Below are 14869 nucleotides of genomic sequence, written 5' to 3'. Positions count from 1 at the left end.
CCCCCGCAGCTGTTCTCAGCTTGATCAATCAATCAATCAATAGCATTTATTGAATGCATATTTCTGTGCAGAGCGCCATAGTAGTTATGGTATTTGTTAAGTGCTTACTATGTGCAAAACACTGTTCTAAGCACTGGGGTAGATACAAGCTCAACAGGTTGTCCCACATGGGGCTCACAGTCTTAATCTCCATTTTACAGACAAGGCAACTGAGGCACAGAGAAGTGAATGGACTTGCCCAAAGTCACACAGCTGACAAGTGGCGGAGTTGGGATTAGAACCCACAGCCTCTGACTCCCAAGCCTGAGCTCTTTCCACTAAGCCACGCTGCAATCAGTCAGTCAGTCGATCATATTTATTGAGCACTTACTGGATGCAGAGTGCTGTACTATGTGCTTGGGAGAGTATAATATAACAATAAACCAATATATTCCCTGCCCACAATGAATTTAAAGTCGAGGGGTGTCTAATTGTTAAATGTGAATGGCTTATTTCCTTCTGTTCAACATCATACCTACAAATAGTTTTAACAAAACTCTTTAAAGTTTTTGTCTACACTATGTTCAGCTCTTTTTCCATAGTAAGTGCTTGGGAGAGTACAATAGGGAGCTCAGAGTTTAAGTTTTTGGGCCCCTATTCTTAACCTCTTGGATGCTGAAGATCATTTTCTTGGAACTAAAAGGCAGCAGGGTCCCTCCCCAGTTCCTTCTGACACTACTGAAACTAAGACATATTCATTCATTCATTCAATCGTATTTACTGAGCACTTACTGTGTGCAGAAAGAACACTGTACTAAGTGCTTGGAAAATAAAATTCAGCAACATAGAGACAGTCCCTGCCCACAATGGGCTCACAGTCTAGAAGGGGGGAGGCAGACATCAAAAGAAGTGAACAGGCATCAATAGTATCAATATAAATAAATATAATTATAGATATATGCACATTATTAATAAAATAAATGGAATTATAAACATGTATATATGTACACACAAGTGCTGTGGGCGGGTTGGTAGTCAGACGGTCGTGGGTCCTAATTCCGGCTCCGCCACTTATCTGCTGTGTGACCTTGGGCAAGTCACTTCACTGGGCCTCAGTTTCCTCATATGTAAAATGGGGATTGAGACTGTGAGCCCCACGTAGGACAGAGACTGTGTCCAATCCGATTTGCTTGATTGATTGATCAAAGGGACTTTGGAAAATAAAAGCACTATGCACATTCATGTTCTTCTTATTATAATAACTTTGACATATTTGCCATGTACAGCGAGTTCTGCTCAGAGGCAGGGTGTTGCCCCATGACCTCTCCTACCAACTTTTTTGTGGGATCAGATCCTGCTGCTAATAAAATATTTTTCCATTCTTCTAGCTGATAATTTCCCATGGCGGACCAAGCACCATAGCTAACACATGGAGACAAATGCCAACCTGGCTTCAAAGGGCTTTCATTCTAACAGAGACAACCGGTTGTGTCAGGAGTATTTGAGTAAACACAAAATTAAAATCGTATCAACACAACAGCAATACGAGGACAGAACAGAGTCTCATCAAAAGAGGAGATGGCTGGGAGATAGGAGACTTTGGCTTGTATTTATTGATTGAGACACTCTGCTTTTCTGAATGAGAGATGAGTCAAGGATAGTGTCAAGGCTACAGACTTGGGAGACAGGGAAGTTGTTGGCAGTGTCTACAGAGAAGCAGCGTGGCTCAATAGAAAGAGCCCGGGCTTTGGAGTCAGAGGTCATGGGTTCTAATGCCAGCTCTGCCACTTGTCAGATGTGTGACTTTGGGCAAATCACTTAACTTCTCTGTGCCTCCGTTACCTCATCTGTAAAATGGGGATTAAGACTGTGAGCCCCATGTGGGACAACCTGATTACCTTGTATCCCATCCCCTCCAGCGCTTAGAACAGTGCTTGGCACATAGTAAGCGCTTAACAAATGCCATTATTATTATTATTATTATTACAGTGATGGGAAAGACAGGGTTTGGGCGGGAAGATGAGGAGTTCTGTTTTGGACATGTTTTCACATCAATTATATCATCTGTTCGCATGTCTCTGAGACTGGAATTATAAACCTCGTGTTTCAGTGTGGACAGCAGCATGGCTTAATAAAGAGCGCGGGTCTGGGATTCAGAGGACCTGGGTTTACTCTTGGCTCTGCCACTTGCCTGCTGTGTGACCTTGGGCAACTCATTTAATTTACTAGTGCTTCAGTTTCCTAAACTGTAAAATAGAGATTAAATTCCTGTTCTAACATATTTAGATTGTGAGCCCCATGTGGGACAGGGACTGTGTCCTACCTGATTAACTTGTATCTATCTTAGCACTTAGAACAGTGCTTGGCACATAGTAAGCGTTTAACTAATACAATTTAAAAAATGAGGAAACAGACCCGGAGAGGTTAGGTGATTTGCCCAAGGTCACCCAGGAGTTCAGGGGCAGAGCTGGGACCTGGAAGCCTAAGTTTCCTATCTCCCAGCCACCTCCTCTTTTGATGAGACTCTGTTCTGTCCTCGTATTGCTGTTGTGTTGATACGATTTTAATTTTGCCTTTACTCAAATACTCCTGACACAACCGGTTGTCTCTGTTAGAATGAAAGCCCTTTGAAGCCAGGTTGGCATTTGTCTCCATACGTTAGCTATGGTGCTTGGTCCGCCATGGGAAATTATCAGCTAGAAGAATGGAAAAATATTTTATTAGCAGCAGGATCTGATCCCACAAAAAACTTTCACCAGCTGCCCAATCTTCCCTGGTCATATCCTGACTTGCTGTAGTGAGAAACCAGAAGGGGCCTGACGTAGGGGAGTCCCTGGGATAGGGACTGTTTCCATTGATACTACTACTACTACTACTACTAATGATGGTATTTGTTAAGCACTTACTATGTGCCAAGCACTGTTCTAAGTGCTGGAGTAGATACAAGGTAATCAGCTTGTCCCCCATGGGGCTCACAGTCTTAATCCCCATTTTACAGATGAGGGAACTGAGGCACAGAGAAGTTAAATGACTTGCCCAAGGTCACACAGCAGATAAGTGGCGGAGCCGGGATTAGAAGCCATGACCTCTGACTCCCAAGCATGTGCTCTTTCCACTAAGCCACACTGCTTCTCTAGAATTCGTACTTGTGAAACGCCTGATTTCTTTTGGACCCAGGCAAATTTATTTCAATCTTCTAGTCTCTGTTAATGTAAAGGACTAAATCTTACAACAATCAATCAAGTGGGTATTTATAGTAATGTATTAATATTCATACTTTAATATTTCTTTGGATTTCTTCTTTAGAATGAATGGCACTTTTACCTAGTCTCTCATCTATCCTCCTGATATGCCTGTCACAGGGGATATTACACTGTCCCATTTTATAGATGAGGTACCGAGGCTCAGAGAGGGTAAGTGACCTCTCTAAGGTCACACAGCAAGTCAGCAACAGATCCGGGACTAGAACCCAGGTCTCTTTCCTTTGAGCCTGGGTTTCATAGAGTAGTTTCTCTTTGCAGCAGAGGAGAAAGAACCGCCTGGCTTTCTAACCACTCCAAATCCCTTCCGTCCTTCCCCACACCAGGTATCCTAGAAATCTCCCTCCAGCCTCTGTGCCTGCCTCCTTGGGTCCACGATTCCCCTTCCCAGACCCTTCCCTCAACACCGAAGCAGCATAGAAGCAGGGTGACCTAGTGGAGAGAGCACAGAGCCGGGAGTCAGGAGACCTGGGTTCTAACTCCGGCTCTGTCACTTGCAGGCTGTGTGACCTTGGGCAAGCTACTTAACTTCTCTGGGCCTCAGTTTCCTCATCTGTGAAATGGGGGATTAAGTACCCTTTCTTCCCCCTGTAAACCCCTTTAAACTGTGAGCCCTGTGTGGGACAGGGACTGTGCCTGGTCTGATTCTACTGTATCTACCTCAGCGCGTGGCACACGGTAAGTGCTTCACAAATGTCACAATTATTATGGGCCAGGCCCTATATCCTCTTCACGCAAGGGAGCTCGGTTCTGCTGGGGCTCAGCCATCCCTAGGGCCGCAGGGAAGCAGCTTCCAGTTGCCGTAGGGAACCAATTCAGCTTCGCACGGTCTTGGTCGGCCGCCTCCGCACCCTCCCAGCAGCGAATCAGAAACGGCCGTTACAGCTCCTGGGCGGGGCTACGAGGAGATGAGCCAATCACAGGCAGGAGGAGGAGGAGCCGTTTTGCCCACACTTGAAGTTGTCGGGGGGGAGTTGGGGGCTTCGGGGTGGACTGGGCCTCGTGAGGGGGAGCCGGGGTCGGGGAGCTGGGCGAAGGGAGAGTGGGGTGTGGATATGCGTGTGGAGGTGAAGTGTGGGCTTCTCTGCCTTGTCTGAGCTGGGACAAGGCAGAGAAGCTATAGGGGAGGGGGGGAACGCCCCCTTGTCTCTGCCCTGGCTGGGCCATGTGGCCCGGGTTACAGACATTGTTGGCCTCGGGGGCCCGGGGAACCCATCTCGTTGCCAGGTGGGTGATGCCCCTGTCCTGAGCACGACTAGATCCAGAGCTTGGCGGGGGAGGGGGGGCGGGGCGGGGACAGTGCCCATGGCTCAGCTGGGCTTTTTCCTCTTTTAGCACCCGGGAGAAATTGGGCGCAGCATCTGCTAAATTGGCCCGAGGAGAGCAGACGGCTTCTGTCGTCTGAGGGGTTTGGTGCGAGTACACCAGGGGCTCCGGGGCACTTTAGTCTCTTGTCTGGAAAGAGTGTTTTTGATGCCGCTGGAAGAGCAGATGGATCCCTGAATTGGCCCCTGGTTCAAGGACATAGTCAATTTCAGGCCTTCCTCCTTTCCTTTCTCTCTTTTCTCTCTCCCTTTCTCCCGATAATAATAACAATACTGATGATGGTATTTGTTAAGCGCATACTATGTGGCAAGCACTGTTCTAAGCGCTGGGGTGGATACAAGGTAGTCAGGTTGTCCCATGTAGGGCTAACAGTCTTAATCCCCATTTTTACGTAGGTAACTGAGGCACAGAGAAGTTAAGTGACTTGCCCAAGGTCACACAGCAGACAAGTGGCGAAGCTGGGATTTGAACCCATGACCTCTGACTCCAAAGCCCGGTCTCTTTCCACTGAGCCATGCTGCTTCTCTGCTTCTACTATTGCTCCTTCTCTCTTTTTCCCTTCCAATTTACAAAGGTACCACAGGGATCCCTGCCCAGGGGCTTGGAAATGGCTGGGGTGAAAGGTACCTCATGCCCAGCCCCAAGCCCCTGGTGTTCCAGGGACTAGTTGGGCTCTCAGCCAACAGTGAAGGGGTTACTGGCACTTAGAACAGTGCTTTGCACATAGTAAGCGCTTAAACGCCATCATCATTATTATTACTGGCAGCCCCATTTACCCGAGCACGTTGGGGTGATGGAGCAGGAGGCACCCTGAGGGGACTGTGCCCATAACTCCAGCCCCACCCTGTTATCTGCTACAGGCTGTCGAAGCAGCTGTGCAGCCAGGCTGGGTCTCGGGTCACCATCTTTGCCCTGTCCTCGGGACACGGAAAGTGCGGGGTAGCCGTCATCCGGACCAGCGGACCTGCCAGTGGCCCAGCCCTCCTCCGCCTCATGGCGCGGCTGGAGCTGCCCCGTCCCCGGACCGCCACCTTGAGCCTCATCTTGGACCCTGACTCTTCAGAGCCCCTGGACAGGGGCCTGGTGCTCTGGTTCCCAGGTGAGATTGTGGGAAGAGGGAGGGGATGCCGGCAGTCGTGCCAGGGGCCATGGGTGAAGGTCCCCTGGGTGTTCTGGTGCCAATGTTGTCAGGAGCCTCCAAGCAAGGTCCAGGGATTCTGTGGTGGTCTGAGGGGCTGGGATCCCCTGGGACCGACTGGGTACAGGTTGGGTTGCCTCTCCCCTCCCCCGTCTTGCAGAAAGAGACTTGGTGGGGCCAGAGAGCCTGGAGAAAGTAGGGCAGCAGGGCCCCTCCCCCAGCAGGTGACACAGAAATGGGGTCACCACGGACTGGGGCTGGCAAAATGGGTGGGGGAAGGGCTGTCTGTCTGGAACATTCAAAGCCAGGGCCCAGGATGGGTGGGGAGGGGGATATATATATATCTAAAGGGAAGGCAGAGAAATAGCCCAGGGGGCCTTAAAGGGAACCGGAGGGGTGTTGCTGTCCAAGGCCTTGGTTACAACCCCAACCATGTCCCTCCTCTCCCTCTGTGCTCTTCATATTTGTTGGGGGTGGGGTGTGGGCTTTGTGGTCCAAGCTCTGAGGCTCCCGAGGGCCTGGGTCCCACCCTGGAGGCAGCTGCATGTTAGGGAGTTAAGTGCTGTAGCAGTGGGGGCCCCTTGGTAACCTGTGGCCTTGTCACCTCACCCTTGAGGGGTTTCTGCGTCACGCAGCCCAGCCCAGAGTCTGATGCTGGCTAGGAGCTGGGGAGGGAAGGGCTGGGTGCAAAACTGGTCTGGTCCTGTCTGGTCTCTTGTCCAGGGCCACACAGCTTCACCGGGGAGGACTGCGCTGAGCTGCATGTGCATGGGGGCCCAGCCGTGGTGAGCGGGGTGCTGCGAGCCCTGGGTGAGTTGTCCCCCTTGTGGCCCAGATTGGCTCCCCCCTTGGTGCCCCTGCTTCTGGACCGTGCCAGCTGCCCACTCTTCCCACTCTTCTGCCAACTTGGCTGATGTTCTGCCCCCATGAGGGCATCTGTGGGGATCCCCTGCCAGCTGGGGACAACCAATCCTTGCCACCCAGTGCCTGGGATGGTGGGTAAAGCTGCCCTCAGACCTTCAGGATTGCCTTTGTGGCTTGTGCTACCAAAAACTGAGAAAAAATAGGAGTGGTGGTGGTGGTAGCAGGGTCATTTATTGAGCACCCACTTGGCACGGTGCTTCGAACTAGGTGCTTGGAAAGGATAGAATAACCAAGTTAACCCTCCCTCCCCCCAAGGAGCTTCCACTCGAATCGGGGAGAGTGATCACTCAAGTTGTAAATATTTTTATGTTTAAATAAATCAGTCGAGCAGACACATCTACAGGAGTGTTAAGTCCTCCCCAGCCTTTCCCCTCCCAGAGCTGGTGCCAGGCGGGGCCTGGCATAAAATGGGGGAAGTTCCTTGCAGGCAGCCTCCCTGGCCTGCGCCCAGCGGAGGCGGGCGAGTTCACCAAGCGGGCGTTCCAGAATGGGAAGCTGGGTCTGACAGAAGTGGAGGGACTGGGCGACCTGATCCATGCTGAGACGGAGGCCCAGCGGCGCCAGGCCCTGCGCCAGCTGGCTGGGGAACTGGGCCGCCTCTACCAGGGCTGGAGCAAGACCCTGACCAGGGCAAGTTGAGCTGTGCTGAGCCCCTCGGGCCACCTCCCTCCCCTCTCGCGCTCTCCCTCTCCCAACTGCCCCAGCTCTTTGCCCGATTTTTTGACCAATCAGTGGCATTTATTGAGCACTCATTGTGTACAGTGCACTGTACTGAGCGCTTGGGAGATTTGGTAGGCATGATCCCTGCTCTCAAGGAGCTTTCAGTATAGTGACGTTCTTTGGACTTCCCTTCGCCATCACTATCTCCCTTCCATTTCCTTTCTGGTCCTCCTCTCCCTCCTCCATCTCTTAATGCCAGTCCTTGCTTCTCCTCTCCTCTTAGGCAGTGCCAGTTTGCTCCCCACTAGCATCCCCCCACCTCCGCCCACTCCTTTTGGCTTTTCCCCACTTCTCTCCGTCACCCTCAGCTCTTCCCCCTCCCGCCTTCCCCCACCAGGTCCTGGCCCACGTGGAGGCTTACATTGACTTCAGTGAAGATGACAACATCGAAGAGGGAGTGCTGGCAGATGGTGAGCTCACAGTCGACACCCCTGACAAGCCAGAGGAGCAGCATGGCTCAGCGGCAAGAGCATGGGCTTGGGAGTCAGAGGACATGGCCAGTTCTGCCACTTGGCTGCTGTGTGACCTTGGGCAATCCCCTTAACTTCTCTGGGCCTCAGTTACCTCATCTGTTAAATGGGGATGAAGACTGTGAGTCCCACGTGGGACAATCTGATTACCTTGTATCTACTCCAGCACTTAGAACAGTGCTTGGCCCATAATAAGCGCTTAAACAAATACCATAATCATCATCGTCATGGCTTAGGCTGAGTCCCTGGGGTGGTGGGAATTGCATGGACTCCCTCCCCTTTCTACAGGTACTCAAGACGTGTGTCTTCTCTTTCCACCCTCCGCCCCCCTTCCTCCCTGTGCAGTCAATACAAGCGTGAGGGGGCTGCAGGCTGAGATCCAGGGGCACCTCCAGGATGCCCGGCGTGGAGAGCGGCTCCGCAGCGGGGTCCAAGTGATCATTGCCGGCCCCACCAACGCCGGCAAGAGCAGCCTCCTGAACCTGCTCTGTGAGTACCTGCTGTGCACTGGTACCGAGACCCCCTGGCCAGGGCCCCCGGGCAGCTCCGGCAGCCGAGGGAGGCATTGTGGTATCTGTGTGCCCAGTCTGGGCCAAGGTTCTTGGGGCTGGAGGGTGCTTTGCCCTGGGACACCATTAGGTGGCAGCCCTGCCATACTGTCTGTAGTAGTAGCTATTCATTACCTACTGAGGGCAATGCTTTCTACTGAGCACTTGGGTAAAGTAGGACAGAAGCACAAGGCACATTCCCTGCCCTCAAGGAACCTGCACTGTAAAGGGGCGATAGGCAAATCCTAGCAAACAGTGAACTAAGAAGCAAAAATGGAATGGGTTAATCAAGTATGTATACATGCCGTCCGCAGGATGCGGGGTGAGCCTTGAGTGGTGGGTCTGCAGGTTGGGGGTAACCCTTTCCCTTCCCTCCCTCCCTCCCTCCATCTCCCCCAGGAGGTTTTCCCAGGCCCTGACAAGCAGCTTTTTCTGCTCCTCCTCTCCCCGCAGCCACTTGGCACTCCCCATCTGGGGGCCATGACCATCTCCTTCTGCTCCCCCTCCCCCTGCCCAGGCCAGAAGCCCACAGCCATCGTGTCTCCTGTGGCTGGGACAACCCGGGATATAGTGGAGTCAGCCCTGAACATTGGTGGTTTCCCTGTGCTGCTGAGTGACACGGCCGGGCTGCGGGAGACCCAGGACCCCGTGGAGCAAGAGGGCGTGCGGCGTGCCCAGGACAGGTGTGGGTGGGTGGGTGCTTGGCTCCTTTAGACCCTGCCTGGGGAGCAGGTAGCAGGAGCAGGGCAGTGAAGAGCAGCAGCAAAATGGAGTGGGGGTGGGTAGCGGATGGGTGGAAGTGGGGTGGGGAGGGTATATTTTGGTATTTCAGTTGAAACAGAAGACAAAAGTTTTCCAGGCTCCAAGATGCCTGTGACTGGGCTTTCCTCCCTAGGAGTTTCGTGTTTAGTTTATTTTTCCTCTTTCCTGTTGCAGCTTCCCCGTCCCCTGGCCTGACCCCAGATCCCCATAGAGGAGCTCTGGGAAGTCCCCCGTCCCCCCGCCCCCCCACCCCCACCTCGGCCCGGGCAGTACTCTGTGACCTGAGCTGAGCTCTTGGCAATGAGTAAGCTGGGGGCTGGGGGCTGACGCAGGTGACTTCCTTGCCAACCTTTCCAGAATCAGGGGGAAGGGATGGGGGTGGTGAAGGGTTGGGCCTTGGGCTGTGGAGATCTCCAGCCGGAGTTCCTAAGGAGCCACGATTTAAGTGGGGGATTTTCTGGGAACTTGTGTTTTGGGCTGGGGGACCTGTCTGGAACTGAGGTAGGGAACAGCCAGTGGCCTGTGCCTTTGTTTTGTTTTTTGTGAATGTATATACATGTGTGTGTGTGTGTGTGTGTGTGTGTGTGTGTGTGTGTGTGTCTGTCTCCTCAGTTCTCCTTGGACTACCCTGGTCTTGCCCTTCAGCGACCCTCTCTTTCTTCCCTGCCCATTGCCCTCTCTGCTCTTGAGAGGGTAAGAGTAGACCTTATGAAGCAAGGGATTATGGGAGAGAAGGGTACAGCTCCAGATTGCAGTCTCTCAGCTCAGCTTCTCTTCCCCCACCAGGCTGACCCAAGCGGACATCGTGTTGGCAGTACTGGATGCCACGGACATCACCTCAGACTCGAGCCACCTCTTCCTGGAGACCATGCGGGGCCAGGGTGACCCAACCCGGCCCTGCCTTCTAGTGCTGAATAAGGCGGACCTCCTGATGCCAGGGAGCCACCAGGGCCTGGTGGGGATCTTCCAAGGGTGGGGGCTGAACCCCGCCCTCCTGATGTCCTGCAAAACGGGGGAAGGCGTGGAGGGCCTGCTGGATGCCTTGAAGGAGATGTTGGCTGCCATGTGAGATGCCTGGGTTGTCCCGGTGGGAGGGGTCTGAGAACAGGCTTCTCTATCCTCCTTGTTCCTTCCCAGAGCCTCCTGAGCCTCTCGGCAAGAAGCAGGCTCCCTGGGGGCCTGGGACTAGGATATCTGGCCTTGATCTTCCCCATCCCCTTGCCTCTGAGTCTCCGTGGGTTAGGTCTCTGATGTCAGCTCTGGGGAGGGGGGAGGGAGGGCGTTGGGAGGGTTGGAAGAGGGGCTGGTGGCGGTAGTGGAGGAGAAGATTGAACCCTGAGGTGGAGTGGGGAGTTGGGGTTCCCGCTGGCCAGGTCTGCAGCTCTACCCATTGTGTTTCAGATGCGGGGACCCTGCCGTGGGCAGCCCCAGCCTCACCCAGACCCGTCACCGACGCCATCTCCATGACTGCCTGGCGGCACTGGGACGCTACCAGCAGTGGCACGAGCGGGACCTGGCACTGGCAGCAGAGGAGCTGCGGGCGGCCTGTGGCCACCTAGGCCGGATCACGGGGCGCGTGGGTGCGGCCGAAATCCTGGACGTCATCTTCCGTGACTTCTGCATCGGCAAGTGAGGCCCAGGCAGACCCTCCCTCCACACCCCCCCTGGCTGGAGTGAGCTGGGGGCTCCTGGGACCCTGGTCTCAGCATCGCTGAGGAGAAACTGGGAGCCAGGGAGAACGGACAGGAGACTGAATTATGTGTTCTATGTTAAGATTACTAGAGTCTGCTGCAGAGCTCTGCTCTGCTGATGTGCTCGGTCAGCCTTGGGCTGGTGGTCCCACCCCAGGGCCCCCACAGTGGGGTGTGGTTCGAGGGGGATAGCGGCATTGGGGGGAGGTGTTCATCCTGTCTCAGCTGGGCTCATTGTGCCTGCTAAGGGGATGCTTCCTGAGCAGGGGACCTGGGGCCGGGCAGTGGAAAAACACGAGACTACTAGAGGCCAAGCTTCCTGTGGGGGCACAACTTCCAGCCAAACAAGCCCCCCTCCGCCCTTGGTTTATTATCTCCTACCCCCAAGGGGAAGCACCAGCTCTAGCTTTGCCTCCTGGAGAGGGGAGAGTCACCACCAGCAAACCCTCCACCCGCCCCCACCCACCACATCCGGACAGAGAGGCTGTGGCAGTGCCATTAACCCTGTGGTCACAAGGCTGGGGGCCAGAAATGGCCCTCTTTGTCCACTGCTGCTTCTCCTCCTCCCCTTGACTGTGGTTGTGTGGGTGGGGCGGAAGGAGCAGTGAAGAAAAGAAGCGAAGCAGCAAGAGGTGCAGGGCAGCAATAATGGCATTTTACCCAGTTATGTGGGCATGAATACAGGCATGGGAGTCAGAGGACCTGGGCTCTAATCCCAGCTCTTTGCTGTGTGACCTTGGGCAAGTCACTTCACTGGGCCTTAGTTTCCTGTAATATGAGGAAACTGGGTTCAATTCTGTTCTCCCTATGAGCCTCAGGTGGGATAGAGACTGTGTCTGACCTGTTTATCTTGTATCTACCCCAGTGTTTGGCCTAGAGTAAGTGCTTAACAAATACCACAGTTACTATTATTAGTCATCGGTCTGTTTGAGCTCTCCTGTTTAGAGAGGAAGTTCCTCAAGGTCTTTTATGACTGTAGGCCTAAATCCCACACCCATGTAGTGGGGCACATAGTGATTAGTACAGTGGTCTTCACGCAGTAAGCACTCAATAAATACGATTAATTAATTTAGGCTATTGGCCCTGGGGCATGCTGGGTCCTACAATCTCAGCAAGTGCACAGGGAACCTACTTGAATGGGTGACTCTTTTCCCGGGAAGGGTGGTGCCCTAGTCATCTTGGTCTGCTAGGAGCAGCTAGACCCTCTCTTCCACCCCCAGGCTGAGAAAGTAGGTTGTGTGATTCATTTCCCCCACCCCAATCCCTCCCTTGTTGTTCCCCTCCTAAAGGCTTCATTCAGCCCAGCCTCTGTCCCCTCTGATGCATGCCCCCCTCCACCCCTCCTCCCCAGCCTCCATGTTAGAGGAGGGGCTTCCTGGCCTGGGGGTTATGGCCCTGGCTGTGCTGCCTCCGCCCCCCACCCCCACACCGTCCCTGTCCCCCTCTCCCATATTAGAGGAGGGGATTCACAGCCTGCAGGCTCTGCTGCACTTTGTTCCAGTCCCTGAACCTCTGGCCCCCCTGCTGAAGGTTTAGCCCTCCCTTCTGGAGAAAGCTGGACACAAGCTAGGTGGCTTGGGTGGGGGGTGGGGGCGGGGCCAAGGAGTACGAACACATTCTCTTTTTTCCAAGAAGTCCAAGGCTCTTTAGTCGGAAGTGTCCACTTAAAGGGGTTTATTTATAGAGGATTTAGGAAGTCCTAAAACAAACTGGCAAGTGCCCAATCCACCCCTCGCCTCCCCTCCTGCCCTGCCAGCCTTCATTGAGGATGGGGCTGGTGGGCAGGTTACAGGGGTGGGGGGGATCGCAAAAGCAGCTCTGCCCCCTTGGAAGAGGCTGGTCCAGGCCTGGGGCCATGGTTCGGCCTCCTGGGGTGTCCTGGTCCTCTCTCTGCACAACAGGAAAGTGGGCCTGGTCTCTGTGGCAGTGGAGGTCCGAGTGGGTGACTGACGCGAGACTCCCAACCTGCTGTGCCACAGCAGAGACTTGGTGAGAAAATGGAAGTGGCCTAGAGCAGCCAGGAAAGGGGCAAGCCAGGCTTGCAGATAATAATGATGGTATTTGTTAAGTGCTTACTGTGAGCCAAGGACAGTTCTAAGCGCTGGGGGAGAAACAAGGTAATCAGGTTGTCCCATGTGAGGCTCACCGTCTTAATCCCCGTTTTTCGGACGAGGAACAGGCACAGAGAAGTTAAGTGGCTTGCCTAAAGTCACACAGCTGACGAGTGGTGGAGCTGGGTTTAGAACACATGACCTCTGACTCCTATACCCGTGCTCTTTCCACTAAGCCATGCTGCTTCTCTAGATAACTTACCAGCCTGTAAATTGGGCATTGGACAGACAGCCACCAGTGGGTTGGGGGAGGCATTTCACACACCAGGGGGTCTTTCCTTGCAAAGTGAAAGTTTTAGGTGGCTTCTACTGCCCCCAGCACCCTCTCCTACTTGCTTGTAGGAGATAGGGAACCTGCAGTGCTAGAAGCACCCTCAGAGGCAAGAGGGAGGGCCCAGCCCACACAGAGACACCACAGGACTTCAGAGCCATAGGGGAGGGGCAGCTTCAAAGTGGTGCCGTCGCCAAACTAGAATTGGCTCCCACAACTGGCCAAGTTTTTTTTTTAAAGTTCCAGACCCCCACCAACCAACCAGTCCCATTTCTGACCCTTGCTCCACTCCTTCCTTGACCCATGCCAGTCCATACCTAGGAGGTTGTTGGGAAGAAGGTCGGGCTTTGCCTGGTCATGTCTGTGGGACCATCCCCTCCTATGCCCATCTGCTTGTCTCTCGTTGCCCAGGGTGCTGATGGGAGTATCTTCTCCTTCCCTTCCGTGTCCCCCTTTCTGGTTGCCCAGAGATAGTGCCAAAGAGGGAGAAGCTGGACCTAGATCATTCCCTCTCCTTCAGCTCTCAGGTCTCTTTCCCCATGCAGCAGAGGGGTTGGAGGCCCCAAGCCCTGGATCATTGTTTCCCTCTTTGCCCCTACCAGAGGGTGGGTCCTGACAACAGGAAAAGTGAATCTCTCCCCCTCCCCAGCTCCCCTAAGGGAAATCACTCAATCTGACTTTCAAGACACTCCTTGCCTGATTTCCATTTAGCCTACCCTGATTTCTTTTACATAACATATCTACCAACTCTGTTGTACTGCACTCTCCCAAGCACTTAAAACAGTGCTCTGCTCAATAAGTACCATTGATTGATTGACTTTAAGCCATGGGTAGGTGAGCCTGTACTTGTTTTCAGGGATGGGTTAAGGAGCAGCTGGCCTCCCCCATCCAGCCCCGAGCCAAGAAGCCCTGTTTCCCCGGGATTTCCCACTGCCATGAGTTTGCCTGTGTACCTCCCTGCCTCTTGCCGTTGAAGCTTCCGTCTGTCGGAAGTATCATTATCTTGAATAAACCGCTCCTTCTGTGTCCCCTCACATCCATCCCATCCCACTGGTAACAAAAGCTTGAGAAGCAGGCGCCCCACAGCCACGACTGCCTGTCAGGGCTGAGTCACTTTGGCAACCTGGTACTTGGCCTGGCCCATGGCCAGGGCAGAGGGTCTGGCAGAGCAGAGGGGGGCGGGAGCTTCTTGGGGATCCCTGCTCTCTGGGGCCACCGAGAATGCCCCTCTCAGGTTAGGTCAGATGGCACAAGGCCGATCAGGCAGGGAAATGGCTGCCCCAGTGGATGATGGCGGGTTGACCAGCCTCTTCAGCTCCTCACCTGCAGCCTCTAGAATCCAGTCATCTGTTCATACCCCAGTTTGACTCCATCCCACCGGCCCCTTTCCCCCAATGAGGGGACTTCCCCAGGGGATTCTGGGAGAAACCCAGAGAGACCCTGAGCAACCTGGGCTCAGATTGGTGGTTGGGGTTGAGAGGCAGTACTTGATAGGCTGAGTTTAGGGAGTTCTGGGGACCTGCTGGGGCAAAGACATCCAAGAAATCTTCCTACCACCCCCTCCACCCCGAAGCCTTCCAGTTCTAGCAGCTGTAGCCCAGGCTTTTCTGGAATCTTTGCCCTGGGGGACACCGGGGTCTGGTTGAGCCTGTTGACAGAACTTCCTGTC

At 54.0% G+C, this 14869-nt stretch overlaps 1 protein-coding gene across 1 annotated transcript; it reads left to right on the top strand.

Annotated features, from left to right (window-relative positions):
- The first annotated feature begins 4327 nt into the window (after positions 1 to 4327).
- GTPBP3 (GTP binding protein 3, mitochondrial) lies at positions 4328 to 11571 on the top strand. The gene is made up of 9 exons (XM_038772949.1): positions 4328 to 4466; positions 5426 to 5664; positions 6427 to 6513; positions 7055 to 7257; positions 7685 to 7757; positions 8163 to 8306; positions 8883 to 9048; positions 9914 to 10192; positions 10529 to 11571. The coding sequence occupies exons 1-9, from the start codon at positions 4405 to 4407 to the stop codon at positions 10758 to 10760; spliced, it is 1485 nt and encodes a 494-aa protein (XP_038628877.1). The 5' UTR covers positions 4328 to 4404; the 3' UTR covers positions 10761 to 11571.
- Positions 11572 to 14869: the final 3298 nt, after the last annotated feature.

Source organism: Tachyglossus aculeatus, chromosome X1, assembly GCF_015852505.1.
Source record: "Tachyglossus aculeatus isolate mTacAcu1 chromosome X1, mTacAcu1.pri, whole genome shotgun sequence".
Classification (NCBI taxonomy): domain Eukaryota; kingdom Metazoa; phylum Chordata; class Mammalia; order Monotremata; family Tachyglossidae; genus Tachyglossus; species Tachyglossus aculeatus.
The sequence above is the reverse complement of the archived record's forward strand: the minus strand, read 5'-3'. Positions and strand labels throughout refer to the sequence as shown.